This window comes from Gouania willdenowi, chromosome 8 (assembly GCF_900634775.1).
Source record: "Gouania willdenowi chromosome 8, fGouWil2.1, whole genome shotgun sequence".
NCBI classification, from domain to species: domain Eukaryota; kingdom Metazoa; phylum Chordata; class Actinopteri; order Blenniiformes; family Gobiesocidae; genus Gouania; species Gouania willdenowi.
The window spans coordinates 20,918,093-20,945,829 of NC_041051.1; the positions used below are offsets into that span (position 1 = coordinate 20,918,093).

At 38.6% G+C, this 27,737-nt stretch overlaps 1 protein-coding gene across 2 annotated transcripts in view; it reads right to left on the minus strand.

Moving 5' to 3' along the window:
- Nucleotides 1-16,455, minus strand: part of plekhh3 (pleckstrin homology, MyTH4 and FERM domain containing H3) — a 48,540-nt gene extending 32,085 nt beyond the window's left edge. The window contains exons 1-2 of one of the 2 annotated variants that reach the window (XM_028455413.1): nt 15,856-16,455; nt 9,937-9,992 (exon numbers count right to left, since the gene is read on the minus strand). In XM_028455413.1, the coding sequence (XP_028311214.1) occupies nt 9,937-9,992; nt 15,856-15,990 (191 nt within the window). In that variant the 5' untranslated portion in view covers nt 15,991-16,455. The remainder of the gene's footprint in view (nt 1-9,936; nt 9,993-15,855) is intronic. The other variant, XM_028455414.1, reaches the window with a different exon arrangement.
- Nucleotides 16,456-27,737: the final 11,282 nt, after the last annotated feature.

The following is a 27,737-nucleotide window of genomic DNA, read 5'->3' on the forward strand; positions in this document are numbered from 1 at the left end:
AATAAAACGCATTTAAATGTATAAACTATTTTTAAATATCATGAATCAAATCTGTATAGATTTAATGGTAATCCCCAGTTCCTCAATTGTAATTGGAGCATCATGACTAATATAAGATCTCTCACCAAGTTGTGGAAGAACCAATTTGGAAAAGAAGCTGTGAAAGTGAGGCACTGTGTCCTGTTCACAAGTCTACAAAAAAAAATGTGTGAAACTATCATTTATTTTTTTGCCATCATGGGTAAGGCCATCTGGTGTAGCAATTTTTGTATGACTCTAATCTACTCCTAGGAGCACAAATGGACAGGGATAGTCTTGGAATTGAACCCCCGACCTCTCCATCTGAAGACAATCCCTTTAAAATGAAGCAATCAATACTAAACGACAGAAGTTAATAAGAATAATAACCTTGGAACGATCACATTATAGAGAGTGAAAATGTGCACAACAGTAAAAAGTAATTTTTTTTTCCTTTCTTCATAATAAAAAAGATTAAACATCACAGATTGGAAGGGGGAGAGGGGGGTCTTCAAGTCCACCACTGGAAATAAACCCAGGGTGTATTTGCAGTTAGTGATAGACCGATACATCGGCCGATTTTTAAGTTTTTTGCGTGTATCGGCATCGGCCGATGCGGGCCGCTTCGTTCGCCGATCCGCATTATTTACACAGAACAGAAATATTTTCTACTTGTTCTTGTTCTACATCAGCTGTTTTTAATATTTGTTACATATTTTTAGTTGTTCTTAAATTACATCAAATGTTTTTAATATTTGTTAAATATTTTTTACTTGCAGTCATTCTACCTCACCTTTGTTCATTTCAATAAATGTTCCTTTTTTTTTTTTTTAAATTGAGACTCGTACCATTTGTTATCATTGTGTAATTTTTATGATGTAAATTGAGGGAGCAAAAGTAGTATCAGCTCCAAATATCGGCTCAAGGAAATCGGCAGTCTGTATCGGTCATCGGCAAAGGCTGATGGGAAAAAAAATTGGTATCGGCATCGGCCCTAAAAAAAATCCATATCGATCGATCCCTATTTTGTAGCTGGGCCAAAGGGCTAACCAATCATTAGTGTTGTTCTTTAACCACAGAGGATCATAAGGGCTTCCACAATGTGTAGACTTAAGAACATCATATTAAACTTTACCATCGTAGGAGTCACAATACTTTGAAATTGCTATCATTTGTTATATTCTGTTTAAATTGTTAGTCAATAAAGGACTGTATGGCTAACATTTTTTTTTCCACATTTTTGGAAAAAAAAAAAAAAAAAAAAAGAACAGTGCAGCGTTTAGGGAAATTGCAAGTTACAGTTGTAGATAATCTCCTTTACAAGCCCTGGCTGTAACATCTAGTACACTAATACACTAGTACTACATAATAACACATTTGACATGTTCTCAATATGTATTCTACAAATGGTTGAAGAAGCAACTACTGATACCAATCACAGTAAGCCAAAAACATTTTCATTTAACAGGGTTTTATCTCAATAACAGTTATTCCAACACAAGCATTCTTGTAGTCTATGAGCCTTAATGTACATCACAACATTTTTTAAAGTGTAACTAAACCTGAAAACCCATTTTTTCTGATAAAAATATTTCAATTTGGTGTATTTTGTTGTAAAGATGTAAGAGTGACTGCCCTCTATGGGTTGAAACCCTGCTATTACAATCAAATTTTGCTATTGGCTGAGAATGGTGGTTTGTGACTTTTTGGTGGCTTCTTACATCACTAAGTACTACTGTTGGCCCCGCCCCTCTTATAAAAACTAGCACCTGTTGGCAATCTGTGGCGAGTTTGTTTGAATGAGAGATTTGTAAATAGAGAGGTATAGTGAGTATTGAGGAGGGAGTTAGCATAGAATAGATTTTATAGTACAGACTGGGCGTGTCTTTACTGCTCCAGAAGCCCCGCCCATAATCAAGGCATTTTTGAATTTCAAGCTTAGATGCACATAAGCCAAAACCTAGTTACTTTAGTTTAAAAAGACGACTTTTCCACACATTTAACGACAACTGCTAAATGAGAAAAATGCAGCGCGCTGATGTAGGAGCTGTGGGTATCAACAGCTGTCCAGCTGCTCTACAGCCCTTTCCTCCATGTTTCTATCTCCCCTGCACACACACGCACGCACACGCACGCACACACGCCCCAGCAGAGGCTGTGACAGTAGGGCTTTAAGCAGGCAGCTTCCTGTGGCGTGCAGGAAACAATTTGACATGGGGATTAGACAGTACGAAGAATAGAGCCACTGCACATCCTCTCTCTCTCAGCCACCGTTGGGAAACCTCACACTTTATCAACAATCTAAAAAACAAGCAAATTAAAATATGTGTTGGCTTCTGAGACCAGAAGCAGGGCGATAAATTATAACAAAACATTATACAGGACAGGAAGCCATTTTTCTGTGTGCACCCAGCTATAGATACCTGATTCTACAGCCCATCTAGAGTACACTGCCACTTTGTGTGGCTTCATCAGTAGCAGCCTCTGTCCTTAAAGGATGTGAAAGGCTGCTTGGTGTAAAAGGCCCTCAGATATTGTGCTGAGACAACAAAATAGGCCTTTTTACAGATTCATTCAGCACTCACAGTCAATTGCTACACTGTCTGTACTTCTCTTTTAGTTTCACACACATTTCACATGAACTTTAGCAACAAAAATAACTTCACTTAAAAAGAATCTCTTTATAAACCATGAACTTGCAGTAAAATTTTGATACCACGAATATGGATGTGTTGATTCTCTGACTAACCGGCGCTATAATAACTAGCGTTAGCATTGGGTTGGACTTGGTTCTCCTTCTACAATCAGATATGCCTTGATTCAGATTAAACACGATGTTGGAAAACTTCCTTTGGATTTTTTGGTTCATATGAAACTAATTGCATGCTATAGTTGCTGCTGGTTTGTCAGCTACACATCCATAATGCTAATGTGAGTTTCCAACCTTCTTACAAAAGTGAGTGGTAACTAATGGTCATGAACAGGAAACCACCTTGAGATGGGTTAGATAAGTGTGACATGAAACATTGTTTTGCTTTAAAGGCGTGTTCTGCAATGTTAAAAAGCTAGCAAGACATCATCTCAGCTCCATCCTCTCCCGTATGCTCCCATCAGGGCTCTGACCAAAGTTGAACAAGTCTGGTCATTTTTGCCAGTGACTGGGATTTTATTTTGATGTTCTGGATTAATCTCTGCTAACCTTTAACTAAAATGTTTGAGTAAGGCTGACATGGTCATCTTGGTAGATACACTTTCTCATGACAACAGTAAAGCTAGCCTAACTTGTTTATTTATATTTTTATTTTTACCTTCGGAAAAAAATAAAAGTAAAAAAATAAATAATTTATCCTTTATCCTGATCCTCTATCTATCCTTTATACCTATCATTATTTTTATTATTATCGTTACTGACTTGTTTTTTTTTTGTTTTTTGTTCTGCGCACTGACTACTGAGTCAAATTCACTGTGCTGTTTTTTTAAAACTGTACTTGGCAAAATAAACTTTTCTGATTCTGATCTACCTTACTGATTTTTACTGAAAATATCAATCTACAATCTGAGAATCTCCCAAGTTTAAATAATATTCTAAATTTATTTAAAAATACAGTCACCAAATTCCCCGAAAGTTGTTAAATATTCAAAAACCTGTAGGGTTTTGAGTAATTTTAATCAACACATGCTGGTAAAAATTAAACTACTTATTTTCACCTTCAGTTCCTGTCAGTCTGGTTTATGGACTGCCTGTCTTTCAGGTTTATTATAAATGGTAATCCATTATTTCTTCAGATGTTTAATGAGAATAAAAACCAAAAATAGAAGTTAAAAACATTGGTCATCTGCATTAAAGTGTTTGAGCTATGATGACCAGCAGCAAATGTGAAAGGAATGCATCCTACTTGGCAGTAACTATGGCCAGAATTACAACTTCCATTTGTCATGAGCATTTCAAAAGTATGTTTTTAAGGCAATTCAAAAAACGAGCGTAAACTACAGTTTAGATATAAAGTATTCAAGTTGTTGGGCTGCAACAAAACAAAAATTGAGATTGGAATCTGAATGTAGGGGTGGTTCTGCCTACATTTAAAAGGTTAAGTAGATTATCGAAACTGTCCACAATGTGTCTGTGATGGTCTGTCCATCTGTCAGCCTATAGCAAGAAACTATTGACCTAGCTAGGGCGTAACCCGCCTTGAGGAAATCTCAGATAGGCTCCATCAGTGTACAACCCTCATTAGGATAAAGAGCTGTATTATATGGAAAGCATGGGCAGTCAGTGAGGAATTCAGCACGGACTGTATTAAACTTTAATTAGGTGTTGATTGTAAATAGGTAACAAGAGCATTCCCTGCAGATTTCATCCAGTCATTGAACCAAAACATTGATTTTAACTATACAGCATATAGGCTGTTTCTACACAGAGCAACAAGGTCATCACAACTCCGTACTTCTGATTGGGACACACTTCTACCCAGAAGTGTGTCACAATCGTGTCGATTCCTGAGCAGGCGCCTATTTCATGGTTGTTGCTGGACGGCGAGTAATCGATTTCAGCTGGGATCTAATCACAAAGTGCAATACTAATTAAAATGAGAAAATATGGGGCCCTGCTCTTGGGCTCCACTGAACTCAGTGACAGCACATCCCGGCTTTTAAATCCTTGAAAATGCAAGAACACACGTGGATGCAAAAAGAGCACACTTATACTACATATTTAAAGTTTTTACTGTTTATGTGCAGACTTTTATGTCAAAGTAAACTATATCCAAAGCTAGCATTTGCCACATATGAATTTAGGTGTATGAGACAATCTAATGTGATCTGTTAATGGACAGTGGGTCATACTGTATTCCGACATAATCACAGTATTTCTCTTTCCCATTCAATTCCCCTCCCCACAGACTGCATGAGCCACTGCCTGAAACTGGGTTGGTGGGAAAATGGGAATGTGGTGATTAAAACTGAGCCCATATGACCTCCCAGCTAAAAATACACTGTTTACTCAAGACCACTGCCAAGAAACCCAGGACTAGGCAGAGAGTGGGAGAGAAGGGAAGAAAAGTCATGTTTTGAGAGCCGAGGAGGAGGGGTGTACCGGAAGTCTGGGTTAGTGACTAAAGAAGTGTGTGTTGTCAGCAAGAAATGTCATTGTATTGAATAAATGGCCTTCTACTTTGAAAAAGGTGGTTGAGATTGGTGACGCTTGGTGGATTTAAATCCAAAGTTGCTGACGTTTTAAAGCTCGCAAGGTCTATTATGACTGCAGGGTTGACAGACAGGATGACAGAGATCCAAACAGGTAATTACCAGAGGCCGACTTCTAAGTTCTTCACGCAAACATACTTGTTTCATTCCTCCACACCCTCTAACAACACACATACCCACACAGGCACGAGAGATATTCCTAAATGCTGTTCTGAAAGCCACTACTGCCTAACAGCCCAGAACAAGAGATGTCCCCCATGTGATATGTTATTGTCTTTAATGTTTCTTGGTCGGGATGTAACTGAAACTGAAGTTCCTAATGGAAAAATAAAGTTCTTTGAATTGAATGGAATTTGATTTGAAAATTAGGTCTATCAGAAAAGCCATAAGAGAAGTTGTTCTCACGTGTCCACTTTTTTATTAGGTGACAGCTTGGGTACTGCCTGGACGGGTAAAATACAAAAGGTCCAGTTAATGTTCATTGTGGAGCCTGTGTGATATGAACTGTTTTATTGGCACAGTCTACACTTTGCTCTGGAACTGTTCATAACATTGAAATGTGTCCAAAGTTTTACTCACTTTTACTCCTTTCCCTCAACCTTCAGCCACAGACATGTAAATATCTCACTGCCTCACAGCCCATAGTGCTGTGCATGTCTGTAGCCCCGCCCCTCTCCATTCCGAGATGCAGATGGAGCCCCACATGTGTGTTTGAAAAACTAAAACTAATTAACTTTAAAGCTGAAATCTGGAGTTTCTGAGAAATCTATGTTTATGTATGATTCTTTTGAAAGGCAAAAAAATACCTAACTTGTCTTTTACTATGGTCTACTGCCGGTGGTCACTCTTATACATTAATGTATATAAGTCCCGCCTTCATCAACAGACCCCTATACAAATGCAAGAAAGCACCGACTTCACCCAGCCAATAGGCTTAGACTTCCTGGAGCGGGCCACTGTCAATCAAAGTGAATGCGCTTGCACCGTCACAACAGCAAACAGGTGTCACTGAGCAGCATAGAGTCATGGAGGTAACCCAGTTACCCATTCCACGATTGCCAACGTATAAAGCTTCTACTGAAAGACAAAAAGAAAAGTCCGGGTACAAAGCTTGTGGATAAACGTCTTCGTGACCCCAACAGAATTTATCTCGGAGCTGCTTTTCAAAGGTGGAGGGTCTTGCTGCTTTTACAAGGATTCCGAACGGACCAGGATTTGGAGGCATTTCTCAAGGACAGGTAATAAACATGTTTCAATCCAAAGTTATGGCACTCTAACAATAAATGTGTAGTTTTTGGAGTTATGCGACTTTGTTATGTTTTGCAACGCACGTGCACAAACTTAGAGGCGTAGCGTCTGGTAAATTGGCAGGGGAGGAACTAGAACTGTTGAGGGTGGGACATCAAGAAGTTCTGTCAGAAACTCCAGATAGCAGCTTTAAATCAGAAGCTGACTTCAATAGGTTACTTCTATCCAGGATAGATACAATTATGTATTCAATTATCCATGTTCAAGTACAATTCAATTACGATTGCGGTGACTAGCAGTTTTATTTATTTATTATTTTCCCCCTGAAAGTCAATTACAATTATGTCCTCAATTATTAAAGTTCAAATAAAATAATCACAATTATTGAGCCTTTAATAAATAACCCCATAAAACTTAATCTTTTATCTCAGTTACTATCTCTTATGATAACCTGTTGGTTTTGACCCATGTCCAAAATCAACTGTATAATACACCAAAAATATTATCTATCATCCAATTTGTTTTTCATCCCTTGTTGGGCTTATCCTTGTTATTCCTTATCCATGAAAATATTGGTATTAATATTTTTGGTGGGGGCATCTTAGCCTTTTTTGTGTCAGTGTACCCCTCAATTAAATATTTTTTTTTTTAAATAGTAAAATTATCCTCAAGAGAACCGACAGGTAGTGGAAAAACTTGATATGCGCAAAAGCATGTTACTACATTTCGTGTAGCGCACGTCAGTTAGTTTCGTTGCGCACCCTTGATAATTGCCATTATTATTAATGTTGTTATTATTTTCTGTTTCTGACACTGAGGGATTGCCATTCTTTTATGGTCAGGGGTTTTGCATGCCTGAGTGACCTTAAGAGCTATACCAGCAGGAGCTTTCACTTAAGGTAATCAATTTCTTGAGGGTTGGAAAGAGCAACAATAAATATTACCTTGCCAAATAACCAACCAACCGTCACATGGCAGAACCTTCATTTATTCAGACATGCAAACTTTGCAGTCTTGTAAAAAAGAGTTATGTATGACTAAAACATCTGAGACCGAATGCCTCAAACATAAAAGTCAAATGTGCCATCTCCTCTGAGCTGATGAGTGGATCTATGTTTCCCTCCCACACATTGATGTATGTTATATCTCCAACTCATTGAAATCCCTCTTAACTTTTGACTAACTTCAGCAAGTAACAGCCGGTGGCTATGTCCTGCGAGTCTGGTTCTGCTGGTTTCTAACTCTTATAAAGCATGTTTGCTTATGGTTGCACATAAACGGTTTTCAAGGCTTTTTTTTTTTTCAAATCTAAATGTTTATTTTTCTAGGGTGAGTTGCTCTATATTAATAAAATAAAATGACATAAGTACTTAAGTGTAACTTTTCTCCCGCCTATTGTCGCAAACCAAACAATGTCTCCTCAGTTGATCATTATCACATCTTGGCCATCACACCATAAACATCACTGCTAGACCGCTAAAATAAAGGATTAAGTAAAAAAAATAAGACCAAACTCTTTGTTTTTTTTACATAATTTTTAAATGAATGTATGAGGACTTTGACTTCTCTCATTCATACGTCTAAACATCTGGGTGTGTCCATTCAATGACCAGGTAATGACCAAGCACTGCACTCTTTAATCTCTGCACCCTGTGTGATGATTACTACCAGGTTTTTAACACACTCCCTTCAAAACCAGTAGTTAATTATGCCATGTGGCCTGAGGCCACTTCCACTTCACTGTGGAAGTGAGACACACACCGACACAGGCATGCACACACGCACACACACGTACAATTGCACAGTTTCCACAGCATTACATTTACATCCCACTTATAGGCGTGGATTTACTAGCCTTTTGCCCTCATCTTCACCCAGAGATTAAAGAGTCTAACCTTAACCTTGACTTAATTACCTCTAAAAAGATTTACAAAACCATAAATACACGTAAGACTTTGTCAGGGTCCAGTACGAGCACATTTAGATCAAAATGAGCACTAAGTTTCACATTTTAACTAAACAAAGACTGTGATACAAGGACACACACCCATGGCAAACTTCTTATAGGAGTGTTGTTTGGGTACAAAGGAGTCACTAAGTCCAGCCTTCACTTTGTGAGTATGGTACTCTTGTGAGCTATTCACCTCATTGGACAGTAGGTCCAGTACGGAGAAAAAAAAACCTTCCACTTCCTGAAGAACTATTCTTGTGGCGAACCAATGCAACATTGCAAACCCTCATCTATTTATTAGTGGTGCATGATGGTCTTCTACTGTAAAACAAGCTTTGTGACTTGTTCCCTGTGAGTCTGCAGATGCACAGAGAACTTTTTGCACTGGGAACAATAGTGGAGGAACCGTAAGGGCATGGTGCCAGAGATGGAGCAGAGCTTTGCCACATCACTGTGTGAGATCACAGCCATGCACTAATAGTCTGGATCAAGCGCTCTATGAATCACTTCTTCTCAAAGCTTTGTCTCTTGACTTCACTTGTCGACCACATGACGAAAGGGATGTCAATATGAGATGAGATGGCTCCTTATAGCATACAGTTTCAGTGTGTTGCTTTCAAACTAAAACAGCATTATTTTGTGTTAATTATTAGTTTATCTGGCATCACTGGCATGATGATAATCGCCAATATCTACACCAAACTCAAACTACCAAAAGTGTTGGACACTACGTCAAATAACGAAACTCATTTGTTCCTTTCACTCGAAAATATTTAACCTAAGCATACAGGCTGCTTCCTCAATCACTTTTGATAGAATACCATAATAGGCTGCCACTACAACCAGTGCAATAACATCCATCCTGTTCATATATATATATATATATACCCCAATCTGACAGAACACAGTTGGGATAAAAAAAAAAGCATAAAATAAATACATTTTAATTTTATTTCGGCAGTCTTTAGAAAAACAAAACAGAACAAACAACACTCAATTGTCTTATTCTTCAGCCGAAAGGGTGTAGATTGAAGCACAGCTTAAACACACTTACCCACTCATCAAAAAACGTAAAATAAAAATATTGTATTTTCCTTCACCATCAAGAATGTCCAGCATCCATGTTATCTAATGCCTGACCTCACACTTCTGGGGGTAAATGAATCACTCTTTAACCCTTGTAAAAAAAAAAAAAAAAAACAATTTAAAACTCTCCCCAGAAGTTATGCGGCTGGTAAAGCTACAAATAGTGGATCCAGTCCATTTTAAATTCCTCAGAAAACGAATGAGGCCTCATTGAATGTCATGGGAATGTAAACTCAGAGGTCCAAAAACTTTTACCAATACTGTGAATGTTGGACACTGATAGTTTATCACCAGCATGCTCGTAATGAGAAGCTAATAAAATGTGGAAGTAGGAAATTGATTGCAAGCCTGTAGTAAAGCCACAAGTTACACTTCAATGAACTACAGAAGTTAAAAATCTAAATCTTAAAACATTTCCTCTTACTACTTACCCATTTGACCCATTGGCTGTGCGTGTTGGCTGAGAAATGGTCACCTCAGCTGGAGTCTGCCAACAGATGAAAGAAAAGAGGGTAAACAAGGTAATATAACAAACAGTATTCAGTCCTTATCCTTGGACTGGAGTTAGCCTAAAGTCTACCCTTCAGTGGCTATGTAAGAGCAAGGCATGGAGCTGTTGCTGGCAGTCTTAGCACATAGCTGCACGGTTCCTGTAATGCTTGGCTTTAACTTGCAAGGGGTAGGCTAGTGGGGAGAAAAGTGGCATGCAAAGCAGGCTAGTTTAATATACGCAGAGAGAACAGAAGTTTCTTTTGTGCTGCAGCTGCATGCACAGCAACGATCACACTCTTGAGTGTTTTTCATTCAGATTAGCCATTTCACAAATAAAAGGGTTAACTTAAAAGGCTGCCATCAAAAACCATGGCAGACCTTTTTCCACCTCATAATTCATAAAGTTAAACAATTTTTGTAACTTAAAAAGACCCCTCAAGGCACCCGTTGATGAAATGGGTTGATGTAAAATAAGAAAAATTGTGTTGAATCTGAGAACAAATCTCACTAGAGAACTGCAGCTATGGTATCAAATGGCCTGAATACTATCTTGGACATTTGCTTTGTGTGAAAATTGGAGTTAATCCTTCTAGTGAATAATACGGGGCTTCTACAGGCAGACATGCAAAATCAAATTTCATGGATGGAACAATGAACTTTTCATTCCAGGATTGCAGGACTCCCCCTGGTTAAGGAGAAGACGGGAGAGGATGTTTCTTTTCAAAGCTCTCTGGCCCCATGATTCTCTACATGACCTGGAAAAACCCCATTAGACACTAACGTTTGATTTGTGCAATTTGGACCAGTTTCCTGGTGTGCATTGCTGTCCTGTGCCTCCAAGTGGTCTGACTTATCTCTGTGCACGACAGCCTGAGCAAGCTTCTGTGGCTAACCTAGCCCAACTCCGGGGGAGTTGGGCTACCTGTAACCTTATCCAGGTCAACCCTGAGACCCTCACAGTTTATACATCACACAATACAACACGGCAAACTAGCTTAAGAATCGCCATTGACCCACAAACAAATATCAGATTTTTTTAAAATTTAAGTGATGTTCATTTTTAAACAACAAAAAACAACAATAACCGTACATTTGTTTGCTTTTAATATCAGGGAATGTTTCAAGCAGAGGGCCTCATGATCAACTAAGTAAAAGATTAAGCTAGTAATTATTCTTTGTGAATGTTTAACTCAAGGGAGGTCCTGTAAATATCAAACCAGACAGACAAGCATAACTTACTAAACAGAGTCTGAAAGGGATTTATGAGTCCAAGAGAGTATACATCGTAATGCCCTACCCTTGCCTTGCCTTTAAAAATATAATAAATATTTTAACCAAACCATCAACCCCAGAGAATATGATTAACAACGTCGGGCCTAGCATAAAAAGGCAAAGAAAGATTAATTACATCGATGACAATAAACTTTAAATTGGCTGATGAAAAGTCAGAACACTTTGTGCCATTCTCCAGAAACCACAGCAGTTCACAGAAATTGAACAGGCTAAAAAAGAGTTAATCTGCTGTGGGATGAGGAACAAGGATAGCGTGCGATGCAGAGGCCTGGCAAAAGCCTCTGCCTTTGGACGGGCAGGGGATGAATCACTCCAGACTAAAGCAGAGCAGGGAAAGAGGGAGAGATGCCGTGATGTGTTCGTTCCGTAGCTTACTTCCTTTCTCGCTTTCCCCGGACTACTCTCCTGCCCTCTCTCCTTCCCCTCAGCTCTCCTGGGAGGCTGAGTAACCGGGAGGAAATGCTTGGGCTCAGCCAGTGCTGGCCTGAGGACCAGATGTGTGGCCTGGAGGTGGTGAGGCAGAGACGCAACGGAAACCAAATATAAACCGGCGTACCGTGACACCTCTAAAGACACAGGGCAGAAGTGACGGACGATGGGATCAATTCTTGTCTAAACCAAATAAAAGCCACTGCGCTGCTACAATCCACAAATACAAATGGTTGTCAGCTCTGTGATGGTAGCTTGTTGGTAAACATGACTTCAATTTGCAAAAAAAATGCTCACTGAAAATTCAGTGGAAACAGAAAGAATGACGGATGTCCTGCCCTTAATTTAGTGCCAAGTTGTCCCAACACTGAAGGCATTCAGATCAGTGGGACTGTTTGGGCAGCTGTTGAAGCAGTTTCTTTGAAAAAGGACTGTAAACATGAAGTGAAAAGGTTCTGACATGGCCCTGTGCACCTAAAGGCCAAACTTACACAAGTGCCAACACTGACTCACGATTCCAACCTCAGTAAAAACAGAGGGAGGCCTGGCATGAATTGGTGCAATACCCATGGTTTTGGGACCAGAGTTGCAACACAGCATGGCATCCACTGGCAACGAAACTCAAAACAACCGAAGATATAAAAAGTGAAGGTTTGTGAAGGGATACTCGAGATCAGTGACTGTTGAGTGGTTAAACAGAGACCCAATGCCTCAAAACACTCAAGCTTTCTGAAAAGGAGACTTAAGTTGGAAAGTAGTGTTCTCATTAATTATAGCAATGGTGGGCTTTCCCCATTGGTCATCTACATTCCCCTTGTTTACTCCAAGGATAAGCCACACTGGGGAGAGGTAACAGAAAGAGCACAAGGTCAGAAATTAGTGAAGTGATTCTACTGGCAACAACTTGCTGTGGTTTAATTACGAGCCACATAAAAATAATGGTTGCAGATTGAATGTTCATCTGTCATGATTAATAAATAATGTTGACAACCCATTTCATTCTGGTGAAACTTAAAATACCACTTTTGTTCACTTTTGCCAACATTCATGCTTCTGACGTAAATTATTTGCCCACAACTTTCTTTTTTCCTCAAAAGAACATGATTGCAGCATTGTGCTAACTGCTGCCACTTACTGACACACATGATAAAACCACTTTCTATTTTTATTATTAAAGATGTATGTATAATACAAATATTCTATTTGATCATTATTTTATTATTTTAATGTGTATTTCTCACTATTAATTAATAAGGAGAGCTGATAAACTGTTGTTCGCAGTTTATTTTTTGAAGACAATGACAATAAAGGTCTATTATATTTCTTAATCTATGAATATCAAAACAACTGATATTATCCTCTGTGCCAGAATGATAAAATTAATCACAATGACATATTGTTGGACCAACTCAGTAAAATTGAGCACTGATTCACAGCCAATCTTTGAATGGTTAAAAATAATGAACTACGGTAATTACTTCTAATTGTGAAAGATAAAACTATTAAAACTAGAATATTTACAGTCAGTCTAGAGCTGTAGTATTGTAAAGAGGACTGTAATTACAGTATATTGATATTAGCACTACTGTGTTTAAATTCAACAAAAGTACTACTCCATGCCAGTGGGTGGCAGTATGTAGCATGGCGCAATGTGGTATTTGACGTGGTGCAATACATTTCATAAAACTTAAGAATAGTACTTAGTTTACAAGTGTAATTAACCACTCAGTGATGCTACTTTCCGTACTTGGCTGGTCTTTAAGAAAAATCTCACACAATCAAACATTTGGGGTCAGCGTGATGATTGAGACCTCAAGCATTTGTAAGGTATTGTGCCCTTTATCTCTTTTTTTGGGGGTTGATCGAATCAGAATACAATGATTTCAGTAGGTTTGACTCAACATGTGAAGACTGACAACGAATCACACGGAAAATCAAAGGGTGCTTTCACACCGACGGACCCTAGAACAAAAACTGCACCAGAAGCTGTTTGATGTGGATCAAAATTTGCGTTATGAACCCAAACCAAGCCAAACCAAGGTGATGAAATTATCAGCTCTCCTCTGCCCATTCAGACCAAGTCCTGAATTAAACTAGTGTGAATGCACCCTAAAGTTGTTAGACAATTTCAGCTAGGTCACTGACAATTCCCTTTAGGGTGCGTTCACACCGATGGACCCGAGAGCGGTTAAATAAAATGCTCTAAAATTTGTTTGCTCCAATTGTCCACTTTGTTTGGGCCATGTGGACACGCGATCTAAGTCTAGAGCGATTTGGGGCACAGTGAACAAAAATCGTGCTCACCGCAGAATAACAACAGGATGTGTGGGACATGACATAAACCGTACGGCATTGTGGGTGGTCAGGATGAACGGCGACAGCATGAAACAGGGCATTAAAACTATCACGGTAACTTGTTGCTGCTCCATTATTGAATGTTGTGAAAGAACAAACGAAGAAGGCAGATGTTTATGCACACTTCTCTGGGCAGACCAACAGAAACCCAAAGAAGAAGACTTTACTCCAGTAATGCCACTTTAAGTGGTTAGCTCATGCAACTGCACCAGAGACTGTTGCTGTGGATCAAAAGTTGCATTCTGAACCCAAACCGAGCCAAACCAAGGTGATCAAATTATCAGCTGTCCTCCACCCATTCTGAATAAATCTGGGACTAAACCGGTGTGAATGCACCCATTTTCAAATTTATAGTAACAGATAGGTTCAGTATATTCAACATAAAAGGTTGAGATTAGATGTAAATGTGCAAAATTAAGCATATGTAGCATTGGGTTACATTTTAATGATCTAAAAGCGATGTTCTGTTTTAGAAGCCCATTAGACATCTCCATTGGGACGTGTTTCTGTGCTCTTATATCGATTCCCCATACACAGGACAGTTAGGGGTTTTTGACCACCAATGGCCAACCAGATGGCAGATTATGACCCAGCAAAGACATATCTGGACAGCCCTGAATAACAGATGTTGCTCTTATCTTGTGGTTGTTAGTGCTGTTAAATGTCTGTTGAGACAATAAATCAACGTGTATAAGCTGCAGTAGTGCTGTATAAGCAATATTTTTAAGTAGTATGGTCTTTATCTGCACAAACCCTACGCTAATGTATGGCTTAGCTCAGAAGAACAAAATTCCTGTTCTCATGACGTGGAATTACTCAGATTCTGTTCGCATTAGAGTCAAAGAAGTAATGTAGAGCATCTCTTCATGAAAGTCAGAAGCTGCTGTGTGAATTAAAGGCCTACCTCAATTCAAGTCAACAATGTGCCCACACAAGTGGGTGGACAATGCTGAACTCTTCGTGCCCGATCAGATGACGAACATTAGACAGAAGACAAGGCTACCGTCTTATTTACAGTTGAACAGATGGGGGCCAGTGTTAATTTTGAAGCTTATGTTTGATTTAATCGTAGTCTTGAGTAAAGTCATGATGTAGTTATCAGGACTAGTATTTCAGGGATATGTCTAACTTTAGTCAACTAAACGACATTAGTGGACTAAATCTGTTACAGATATAGTCAACTAAAATATACAAGGTAAGAGTTTATGCATAAAAAAAAAAAAAAATAAATAAAAAAATATTCTCTTACTATTTATCAATGAGGTAGTATTAATATTTGTAAATACACAGACAGATTTGGTGTGCTCAATGATCACGTGTTCTAATTTCTTCCAATTTAGCTTCGTTTTTATTAGTTGAAGGAAATAATGTTTTGATAAGTTTCTTTCACAGGGATTTTTTTTTTTACATAAGTCAGTCCTGTTACTGTCACTTTAAAAAAAAAAAATGTAGTCGACGAAAACTATGACGAAAATTGAAAGCAATTTTAGTCAACAAAATAAACACTGATGCGTGCAAACAATCCACAAGATAAGGTCAACATACACGTTTTCCAAGTTGCATCAGACCATGATGCATGCATGCACAACTTTGGCTAAACCTTAAAAGTTAAAAGACATTTCAAACTCACATGATGACATGAATCAGAAAACTGATTGATGTCCAAATATACTGGGACATATTTTAATCAGCTTCCACATCCTAGGCCTGCTATTGTTATTTAATGATTCATGGTATTAAAGTGCAGTGGTTACAATCTCAAATTGTGTCCCAGTGTTTACCCGTCCATTGGGAGTCATCTCCTCCTTGTTGCGCAACTCCAGAGATTCTTCCTCCTCTTTCTCCCCATATTCCCGTCCCAGCAAACTGAAGCCCTGTCTGCAGCACAGAAACCAGCAGAGCCCTTGCAAAGGCATTCAAATGAGGTGAAGTGAGCCGTCTTCAACTGCCCAGCTGGGGTTAAAACTCACTCTGCTGCTGCTGGTGCTGGTGGTGGTGGTGCTGGGAGAAAGTCCAGGAGATGCATGAGAGCAAACGACATAGCCTCTCCATAGATGTCCAGAGGTGATGACGAGGAGGGTGGACACTACAGCTCAAGGTTAGTCACTTATTCCTGACAGAAATCCCAACAGTCGCACATGTCACCATTCTCTGTCTCTCTCTCCAACTGCTTCACCTTTCCTCTCCGCTGTAAACCTCGCCCAGTCAGTCAGTCAGTCATCCAAACCCGGCTCTAATGAGTTCATTACAGGTGCTGAAGGTGTCCGTGTGACAAACTGAGCTCCATTTCAGCGTTTTCTCCTCCTCTCCGTTAGTAAAAAGTGACGTGAAGAAGCGGCACAGCGGACGGACTGTACTTTGAACAAAGCGTGCAGCAGCAGCTGAGACTGGATAGTAAGGCAGCGTAGACCACGCCCACAGTGGCCTGTGCAACGCGCCATTGGCTGAGCGCTCACACTCCCCGGGATGGACACGCCTACAATACCCGCCCCTTCACACAGACAGAGCGTCGCATGCATAGTCGCATGGCCTCAATCTGATGATCTATGAGATAATAGATTTGTGTCTTTATTATTCATTAAAAATAAAAATTAAAAATTAAAAAAGCTTTTCAATCAAAACAGGTTTACTTCAATCAAAAATAAGTAAGTTGATTGAAAAGGTTTATATATATATATATATATATATATATATATATATATATATATATATATATATATATATATATATATATATATATATATATATATATATATATATATAATTGTATTTTGGCCATATTATGGGTAGTACATTTGTGTCTTTTTTAATGAAAATTTGTTGTATTTTTGATTGAGTAATAAGTAAAATCACTTCAAAAAAAAGTTTCATTAGATCAAAAATGTATATTTTCAATCAAAGAAAAATTATTTGATACCCAAATAATTGCACTTTAACACTTTTTTTTTGCTTTGATTGAAAAGGTGTTTTTTTTTTTCTTAATTTTTTTGATTGAAGTAAACTTTTTTGATTGAAAAAGGTTTTGTTTTGACTGAAGCCATTTTTTTTGTATTTGGGCCATATTATGGGTAGTAGGGGTGTCCCGATCCGATAATGACATCGGATATTGGTCCGATATCAGCCAGAAAACGAATATCGGATTTTATCGGACTGGATCTAAAATCTCAGATATAAGCGATCGGACAAGTTTTTGTTGTTTTAGTCCCCGCCCTGAGTTATTCCCACCATATACTGACAGTGAAAAATAACTGAAGTGAACTTGTTGTTGACTATTGTTCTCTGTTTGAGTAACATCACTTGATCAAGTCTTTTCTAACATTCCACACTACAAAATAAGTAATAAAAGTATGTATGATTCGGGTTAGGGTTAGGTTTAGGGCATACCGGTTTCAGTCAATACAACTTTTTCACTTCCGATACAATAGTATCGGAAAAAAAGTTGTATCGCTACATCCCTATTGACATCAAGAACTAAAAAATTTCAATTAAAAAAAAAAATTCAAAAACTAAAAAAATTTCAATAAAAAAAAATTCAATAAAAAAAAATTTCCGATAAAAAAAAAAGTGCTTGAGTGCAAAAAAAAAAAAAAAAAAATAGTCCCCAAAAATTGCATTTGAACACTTTTTTTTCTTTGACTGGAAATATTTATTTTTGATTGAAGTAAAAAAAAAAAAAAAAATCATTGAAAAAATTTTTTTTTTTTGGTTGAAGTGATTTTTTTTTTGATTGAAAAGTTTTTGTTTTTTTATTCAATAATAATAAAGACACAAATCTAGCCTGAAAACACTGCTCATAGTGACATTACAATATATTACAAATACACCTTTACTTTCATTAGAGAACTTTACAATATACAGAAGCTGTCTATAGGTCATTGAACTTGTAAGGCCTGCATCATACATATACGAGAACCAACACCTTTTAGAGTTTTAATCTGGTGACAAGAAATTTAAAACGGGTAATGACATTGTTCCCTAATATGAAAGAGGAACAGATGAATGTTCTTGCATGCTGAGGCGACCGACTAGTATTACTTACCCTATTGGTGTTGCTATTACCTGCTCGATAAAGGGTAAAAATAGATGTTAAAAAAAAAATAATAAAAATAAAAAAAATTAGAATATTGATTTTTTTTGTTTCAATATTTGCACATACCTTTTCAGTTTTCTTTTGAAATGATTGCATTCAAATCAGTCAGTAAACCTAGAACAACCTTCAGAAGTAAAATAAACACTGCCAGACATTTTATCTTCTATAATTAGAAACAAAAATCTAAAATTAGTAGTTTTATTTTAATTTCATTAATATTTTCGAATTCAATTAGAGTCAACCTAAAGAGTTTGTAATTAACTAATCAAAAAATGTAATTCCAAATAGATAGATAGATGGATCTGGAAAAAATAAAATATAAGACACAAATGGTAGAAGGAAAAGGAAAAACAACTGTATGTATTATAGAAATATATAATAAACCACAACTTTTGTTTTGGTTGGTAGCAATGTTACATTTATTGTCTAATTGACAAAGTCATTAATCTTATAATTAATTTGCAATAACTAAAAATCCAGTCCAGTTCCTTTTATCAACCCAGCAAAAAATAAATGATAACATAATGTGGGATATTTAGAATCTTCATAGTCATATAAAGAAATGCAAACCTAATAATAATAATAATAATAATATTAATAATAATAATAATAATAATTAGAAACAAAATGTAAAGTATTTGTTGTGTCTCTTTATATATTGCACATTTGACAGTGTTTTACTATGAGGCATTAAAAATGTTACATTAGTCTTGATAATCTAAATATTCCCAAATTAATAATCAAACTAAATATTGTTTATTGTGCTCTATACATAAAAACATGATACCTAAGAAAAGGCACTTTGTGAGCCATATGTTATAACACTGACCGTGTTACAGTACAATGTTGGAAAACTGTTTTATTTACTTAGATGCTAAAATATTCATTTAATATGGTCTTTAAAATCACTAATGATCCCGACAAAAACATAAATCATAGAATTGTTTTGTTATAATATGGGCTAATGCTTATCCATAACAGGAATCATATTTAGGATAAGATGAAAATGACTGACTTGTCTCAAAACGAAAGAATCACATTTAAAAGAGTTGTAATATCCTCAGTGTTTCCTGATCACTGCTTTCACTTCCTTTTTTTCTCCTTCCTTGTTCACTTTATTATTAGCAGTCGACAAAGATGCAATGGTGGTGCTAAATGGACACACTTGAGCTCTTCTTCCTCCTAAGCTCTCATGCTTTTTCTCTTTTCATTCGCCTTCCTTTCTGTGTTCCTGGTGCAGACTCCCACACACAGATATCCCAGTCAGCAGCCTTTAACCCATTCCTCACCAACAGCAGCTCAAAGCCTCTTGTCTTCTCACTTCAGCTTGATGGACAGATTTTCTTTTAAGGTGGCTTTTCTATCAAATACAGTCAATGCATCCTATCAGGTTTTTGCAGTGTGCATGTATGAGTGCATTATCCCTTCAGATACTTTTAACCCTCTGTCCCCAGTGTTTCCCTAAGGGGGTTATAAATCAATAAAAGCCTTATGGATGCACCTTTTCAGCTTATGTATGTTAAGCCATGCCACCCCTCACCCAGTCTTACACACAAATGCTGTCCCACATTTATTCCTCAGTGGTTAAAGGAAAAGAGAGAAGCACTATATACAATGTCTACACTAAAGCTCTTGCACATATGCAGAGAGAGAAAGGTCCTTAGTTCTTTTCTTGGAAATACAGTTGCTCCCCTTTTGCACGCTTTGTATTTCTCTCTTGACCAGATCCTCCTCCAAATCTCTAAACAATATGCTGGGGGCCCCTGATCCCCTAGATCTGCAGGAACATATGTTTTATTTTTAGAGCCCACTCCCTCAGCCCACGCTTGTAAAATGAAAAAAAAAAAAAAAAAAGAAGAGGAAAGCCCTCCCTCGATTTATGGTTTCTAAAAGAACTAAAGCCTGCAGTGCAAAAAGCACAGGTACAGTATATATTTGGCATTTGCACAACCCATAACACACCACTTTAGCTTCAAAATCTGCAAGTTACGTGTAATTATACTACAGGAAACTAAAAATATAGCTGGTGAAACCATTAACTAAGTTACTTTTTAAACTTTCTGTTACAGCTTCCCTCCAGCGCCTCTTTCCCGCTCTTACTAAGAGAGGACACATGGTTCTTCATTTGCACGCATGCGTGCAGAGAAACTAACATTCGAATGCATGCTTATAACCCGATACAGTGTGTCAGGTCTAGGCACTAGATCAGGAAAAGGGCAGATGATTTAGTTGTGCTCACAGCATGAACACGAGCTAGGCTGACTGGCCTCATCTCGCTCAGGGAGAGAGAGGGACTACTACAGATATACCAATGGTTTCTTATTGGTTGCTTTGTTTTGTGTGGGTTATTATTATTATTATGTTGTTTCAAGTGCGTTAAATGCATTTGTTGCTGATGCCCTTTACCTTCATCCTTTATTGGTCTCACTGCACTTTCTGTATCCATGCAGTGATGAAATTGGCTGCTTTTTCATTAGCTGGGTTTCCATTATAGATTTTTCGCAAAATAAAAGCGATATAATTGTGCTTTGAACGTGTTTCCATTGAAGGTTGTTTTGGGCTGAAGCCTCATAACTAAAGATCTCCCAATACAACTTTTTCACTTCCGATATGATACCGATATTGCAGCCTTGCGTAGCGACCGATACCGATATTGATCAGATAAGATATCAGCACAAATCATACATACTTTTATTACTTATTTTGTAGTGTGGAATGCTAGAAAAGGCTTGATCAAGTGATGTTACTCAAACAGAGAACAATCGTCAGCAACAGTAGGTTACTTTGTTGGAGTGTGAACCACAGTCACCTATAGATAGAAGTGTTGGAGCAGAAAATGTTATCGGAGAGCTTATATTGGTGATTTTAGATACAAAATCTCATCCCGCGAGACTTTGCTCCAAACCTCCTTATAACACTCTACATTCTTTTGTTGTTTGCTGTTTAATGTGGCACTAATAATTGGCACTAATAATAAGTATAATGCTAAGACATGTCTCAGCCTCTTCTTCTGTCCACACGTACCGCGCCATGTTTACTTGGAGAGATGTGGTCATGTGACCAGGTACGTGTAATTGCGAATAAAGTGTTTCCTTAGCGCTTTTGAGATACATTTCAATATCAAAATGTCTGAAATTCCACCTTATGAAAGCATGAGTGTTTATTTTGAAATTTTGAAGCACTTTGAAAATGTTTCCATTACCAGTTTTTATTTTGCACATTTCCAAGGGTAATGGAAACCCAGCTAGTGTGAAGACACAAATCGCAAAAGTCATGTTGATCGGACACAGATCAGAGGAGTGTTTCCTCCTCCTCCTCCTCCTCCTCCCCTGTTTCTCACTTCGACTCTCTCCTACTTTTTCCCCTTTGAGTTTCAGCCTGCAGGATCCAGTTTCACTGTAGCCCGCATCACAGCCAGACTCTCATGTTGGTGAGCCAACCTGACTGTTAACACAAAGAACTGTAAAGTGTGGGCTGTCTAGAAACTCCTCTGATGATTCACATTTTTGTTCTTTTTTGGGGAATTTCCCCCTGGTTGATGATTGATGATTATACAACCTAAACTGCACAGCACAGATTGTGTCTTTCAAGCTTTTATTCCAAATTCTGGCCATGCAAAGGCACACGAAAATGATCAGTGAGACGCTTTGTGTCACTGCTGATGGTCTGCAGCTTCTCTTCAGAAGTCAGGTCAAAGGTCAAAGTTTATCTGACAGCCTCAGACCAGGGATTTAGTAGAGGAACCAACCCACAGTAACCCCCAGCCATGACTCAGACAGGATTTCCTCCCTCCTGTCTTTAGCATTGAACTTAACCCTCATCCTGTAGGGGCACCACAACTTTCATCATCAGGCCAAGGAAACAGAGGTCTGCTGTTTGAGGGCTATGTGTCAGTGTAATGAGATATAAGGCTACTGCAAAGACCTTTAAACTGTTCCACCACTGGACCTGAACTTCCCACTGCGCAACATCCAGCTAGGCATTAAGATTGTTTGTGACAGAAGAGCTATTTTTGGGGAAAATTGGTTGAAATTATGATATAAAAGAGGTACTTAAAAGTTTGATTCTGCCATTGGAAAGATCTGTATTCAATTGCTGAGGGAGTCTTGGTTTTGCAAATCACACATAAGGATTTCTGAAAGCGAGGCAGTGGGATTCCTCGGCAAACCTCCAGGCTTGCATCACTCCCGTTTTTTTATTTCCTCAGGTCCTGTCCTAATGTGTCTCAGAAGCAGTGTTTAACAGAATTAAAGACACCGCAGGGAGGGAGGTGTTTCAAGCCCCGGCTCTTGGCCCATCTTCTGGTGGAGACTGTGCGGTACACAGGCTTGTATCACTGTCAAGCTGGGCAAAGGAAAACATTCCCAGATTCAACTTCTGACCCTCTCACCCCAGTTAACCCCTTGCATTCCCTGTTTCTGTGGCTCCATTACAGTGACCCTCTGCACTCCACATATATGAACACTGGCACAGCTTGTCAATATAGGTCCTGGCTGCCGATTTTCAGCAATGGATGAAAAATGTGTTGCAAGCAGCCGTCTCATGTTCTAAGAGAGTGAGTGATATTCTAGACCCGAGGCATCTGTTATGATGATATGCCCATTATTGACCGCAGATTCCAACAGGAAGTTAAGTTCACTCTGAAAAGAGGTAGTTATATGTTCCTCAAACAGAAAGTTTAAAAGCCAAGTACATCATTTCATTGAGATCATACAGGACATGATTTTAGCTTCTAAAAACAATTATCAAATTCAAATACAAAGTACATAAAACAATGTATTCTAATTTTACGATTTTTTTTTTTTAAATGATCAGGATCTACAGGACGGCTCTTGACAGGAAACTATCCAAGAATCTCCTTCTTGTTGTTCTTGACTTTATTGCTCATATTCATGATCTTTTTATTCCTCCATCTTTCTCTGGGACCTTCTTCAACATTGTTGTAACAAGTTCCAGACATACATGACATCTTCGCAAAAAATAATCCTTACTAAATCGAGGGCTTGACCTATGTTGTTACAGGCAATGCCACTGACGTCACTTGTTTCTTTTGCAAAATTCTTTACACATCACCTCCTACTTTTGGAATCCAAGGAAATGCACTCATAGTGCTCTCAGCAAAAATGCAAATAAGATGTTCCTTTTGTTACAAAAATTCACCCTCACAAATTAATCTAATCTACCTCCCGCCGGAATCTGGAAGACCAAACATTCCATAGAAAATGAGAGTTGGGATAATAAAAGGCATCCTGAAATCAGTGGCTGCCATCAGAGTTACAGGGTGAGTACTTGCATAGGTATAACAGAGGGAGGGAAAAAAATGAGGAAGATCGATAAAAATCAATAGTTAACCGTAACTGATATAGAGTCAGGACACAACATGCAGAATAGACATAACAGAGTTGAACAAAAAGCTGCAGTGATGAGACTTTGTATTTATAGTCTTGGATCAAAGAGAAGATAACAAATAGACAGGGCTGGTGAAAACACTCTAACTCCAAGCAATCTGTTACATTTAAACGTCAAGTTGTTTAACTTACCCTTCCTTTCTCTAGAACTACACTGTTACCTTCTGAAGGCCGTCCAAATTAGGGATTACTTATAGTTAGCCTGTGGTTTTGGAGACAGTGTCATTGGGTGCTGATAAGTCAAATGCTGAGAGTGTTTAACTTAACAGTAACCTCAAACAGAAGATAACGATTTGGCAGTTAGGGCAGCCGGGCATTGAGCCAGAGTCCTTCAACTATTTTTAGGAAGCTAAGTGTGTGAAAGTACACTCAATGCAGAAGTGTATACATACTCCCAAACTATAATCTGTGTTGGGGGATAATTATGGGAGCATGCATTTCAATCTCACTGTGTTTGTAAAGTGTTTTTGTATAAATGTGCATATGAAGCATATGCAAAGCATGCATGCCTGCTATGAGTGTTGTAAAGGTTGCTTAGCATTGAGACACTCTCAGCCTGGAACGGGTCGTCAGGATTTACAGAAACAGGGAGCCGCTTGTGGAGGAGTGCTGCTGTGTGTCTGCACTCCGTCCTGCTCTTGTTTCCTGTGTTTAGATATTTTCTCTGAGTGCACATCTTTCTGCTGTGAGCTGTATAATTACTGAATGTAGAAAAAAAGTATATTCATGCTTTAGCTCAGTCTGGTGACCTGCAGCACTTCATAAACCTACTCAAAGTGAAGTTTCTGCTGCTGGTCAACTGATTCCTCAGACTAAAAAAGCTACTTGCAGAAAACTACTGCTTGGATCTGCTGGTGCCTATCTCCAGCTGTCATCAATTGCTGGCGTGGGTACACCCTGGACGGGGTGCCAGTTCATCGCAGGGCAACACACACACACACACACACACACACACACACACACACACACACACACACACACACACACACACACACACACACACACACACACTCCTATTCACTCCCACAAGCAATCTAGAGACTCCAGTCCTGTTTTTGGATGGTGGAAGGACGCCAGAGTCCAAATCCACAAGGAGAACATGTAACCTCCACACAAAAAGGAACCAAGTGTCTACCCTAGGGCTTGAACCTAGAACCTTCTTGCTGTGAGGTGAATATGATAACCACTACACAACCGAACCGTGCATACTGATTAATTGATATAGAAATGAGATAGTGTAAACTGGAATACCCAGAGAAAAACTAACCATGACGAAAACATGGAAATTATTTAAAGAAAAGTTCCTCGGCCTCTATTCCTGGAGGTACAGTATATAGCAAACTTATCTTTGGCTATCATTTATACATACAACAATTTTAACCATCATTCACTTAATTAACCCAACCTACCTAATATCACAACTACAACTGTTATAACTGCCTACCTTGGGTTTTTCAGTGATAAGGCTGATGACCATAAGATGATAGAGTAACTAAAATCCCAAACCACCATTTTCCTTTTTTCTTTTTTTTTACTGAAAACAAATGTATTTTGGAATGAAATAGTGTTGTTCATTGATTCTTGTCTAACGCATGGCATTTTAGTCAAATTATTGTAATTTGGTGTGTTTTGTTGAAAAAATCGTAAGAGTGACTGCCCTCTATGGGTTAAAAGCCAGATATTACAATTGATGTTTGCTATTGGCTGAGAATGATGGTTTATGACGTTTTGGTGGCTTCTTCCACCACACCACTGTTAGCCCCGCCCCTCCAATAAAAACTAGCACCTGTTGACTCTACAGTCTGTGGTGAGTAGGTTAGATTGTGAGGATTATAAATAGAGAGGTACAGTGAGTATTAGGTAGGTAGTTAGCATAGGATAGATTGTTCTTTGGAGATTTTATAGTCTAGACTGGGCGTGTTTTCACTGCTCCAGCCCATCATCAAGGCATTTTTTTTTTTAAATTTACAGCCAAAATCTTGGGTTAAGTTACTCTATAAATATGACAGATGTTAAATATGAAAAGTGGCATGTATGAGTGAAAAGTGGGGAATGTATGTATTTTAAGAACTTTTTACTATTTATTTACACGCCAATAATTGCATTCTTTTTTGTTGTATCTGACAATGAATAATCTATCTATCTATCTATCTATCTATCTATCTATCTATCTATCTATCTATCTATCTATCTATCTATCTATCTATCTATCTATCTATCTATCCAGGTATGTTCTAAAAGTGTATATGAAATACAACTATCTATTGTTTAACTCACAAGACTTTGAAAAAGAAGAAAAAAAGAAAACATAACATGTTAAATTTGATCATTAAAAAGAATGCAGTAGTAAAACAATCAAAAATGTTTTTTAAAAAAACAGCCGATGATCTATTAGTGACGAACACACAGACATTCACCATCATTTACACAAACATGTACACACCATTTAACGCATGCTCACCCGGGGAGAACATGCAAACTCTGCTTCGAAAAATCTTGGGCAGTTGCTCGGTGCTGGAAACACTGCATAGAGGACTGGGCCTGGATTTTATTTCGGCACCTCCCCCTACCCCAAACACATTTGTACACCACACACACTCCCCCTGGACCTGGTCTGTGGCTACACTTGCACACTAATGGTTTGTCATCAGGAACAACAGCCACTTAAGTCATAACTATTGATCCCGCACTCTGTCTTTTAAACACAGGAGACAATTGTCTTGATATGCAGGATATTTTAGACGTTTTCATTGAGAGTAACAAGTACATCCCGCTGCTGTATGAAACAGCCGTCCCTTCCATTAACTATGAGCTGCCAATCGGATACCCCAACCCCCGTCTCGCTTGCAGGTTGTGAGTGGGACCCATCATTGAGGGGACAGGCTGTTCTCCATAATGCTGCCAAAGGTAATTTACAAGAGAACACAGCCACCGTACATGGCTGAAAAGGAAAGAGTGAATGCCAAGCCACATAAATTCCCTGTGTTTGAATATGCTGAACTTTAAAGCAAAAAAAGGCCCTGAATATGAGATTTCCTCAAGAATCCCAAGGTATATCCATAGTTGATTGCAAAGACAAGAAAATTATATCTAACCTGACTGCCTTTATAGGCTAATGTATTACTCACTTTAACACCTGTCGGTCTCACTCACCAGAGATTCAGCTTCAATAATCAGCAGCCGCCCTCAAACAAACAGCCAGGCCCGAGCAACACAACAGACAGAGGGCAAACAAACTGGGACAAAAACTGTGTGTGTGTGTGTACTGTATTACTGTCTGTGGCTTGCTCACGTGTGGAAGCATCCTAATGTCTCAGCTCCATGTTCCTCCAGTGGGCGGCAGCTGTTGTTGAAATTAAACTGAATGCAGGTGTCTGTGCTGCTGCTTTTGTTGGGCTGTCAGTGTGTGTTTGTCTATCGCGTCTGCACATGGTGTGTAAATGACAGGTTAGACAGTGGTAAAGAGGTTAGTGAGTGTGTTAGAAGATGCCTGGTTGTTAGGGAGGCCTTTCTGTGGGAACTTTCAGAGGTTTTCCTGTGCCTGAACGAGTATGCCTTTACTTGAAGTTTTATACGCGAGTCTGACATTTTGCTGTCATTAGCATGAATAAGGAGTCATGAAGGCTGTCATTAAGTGTTATTCGCTAAATTATGACACCTTTGGAGCTATGTTGGCATTTTTTGGGGTTAGGTGGAGGGATCTAGTGCAGTCTAATGCCGATGACACTCATTTATACATCTCCATTAAATCCGTCTTTCCCACCACCCTCTCCACCCTCACCCACTGCCTATCGGAAATAAAAGTCTGGATGAAACACAATTCCCTCAAACTTAACTCCGACAAATCTGATATCATCATTATTGGCCCCCAAAAACATCACAAATTCCACTCAGAATTTCTCCCTCATCTTGACCAGACCTTTCTCTCACCGTCTCCTCTCATCCGCAATCTTGGCAATCATTCCAACAGCACATCAATCACATAACCCGGTCTGCTTTCTTTCACCTAAAAAACATTGCATGTCTTTGCCCGTTCCTTCCCTTTTCTGCCGCTGAAACCCTCATTCACGCTTTCATCACCTCCAGACTCCATTACTGTGACAGCGTCCTCTACGGCCGACCATCCAAAACCCTCAATCAACTTCAATACATCCAGAACTCCGCT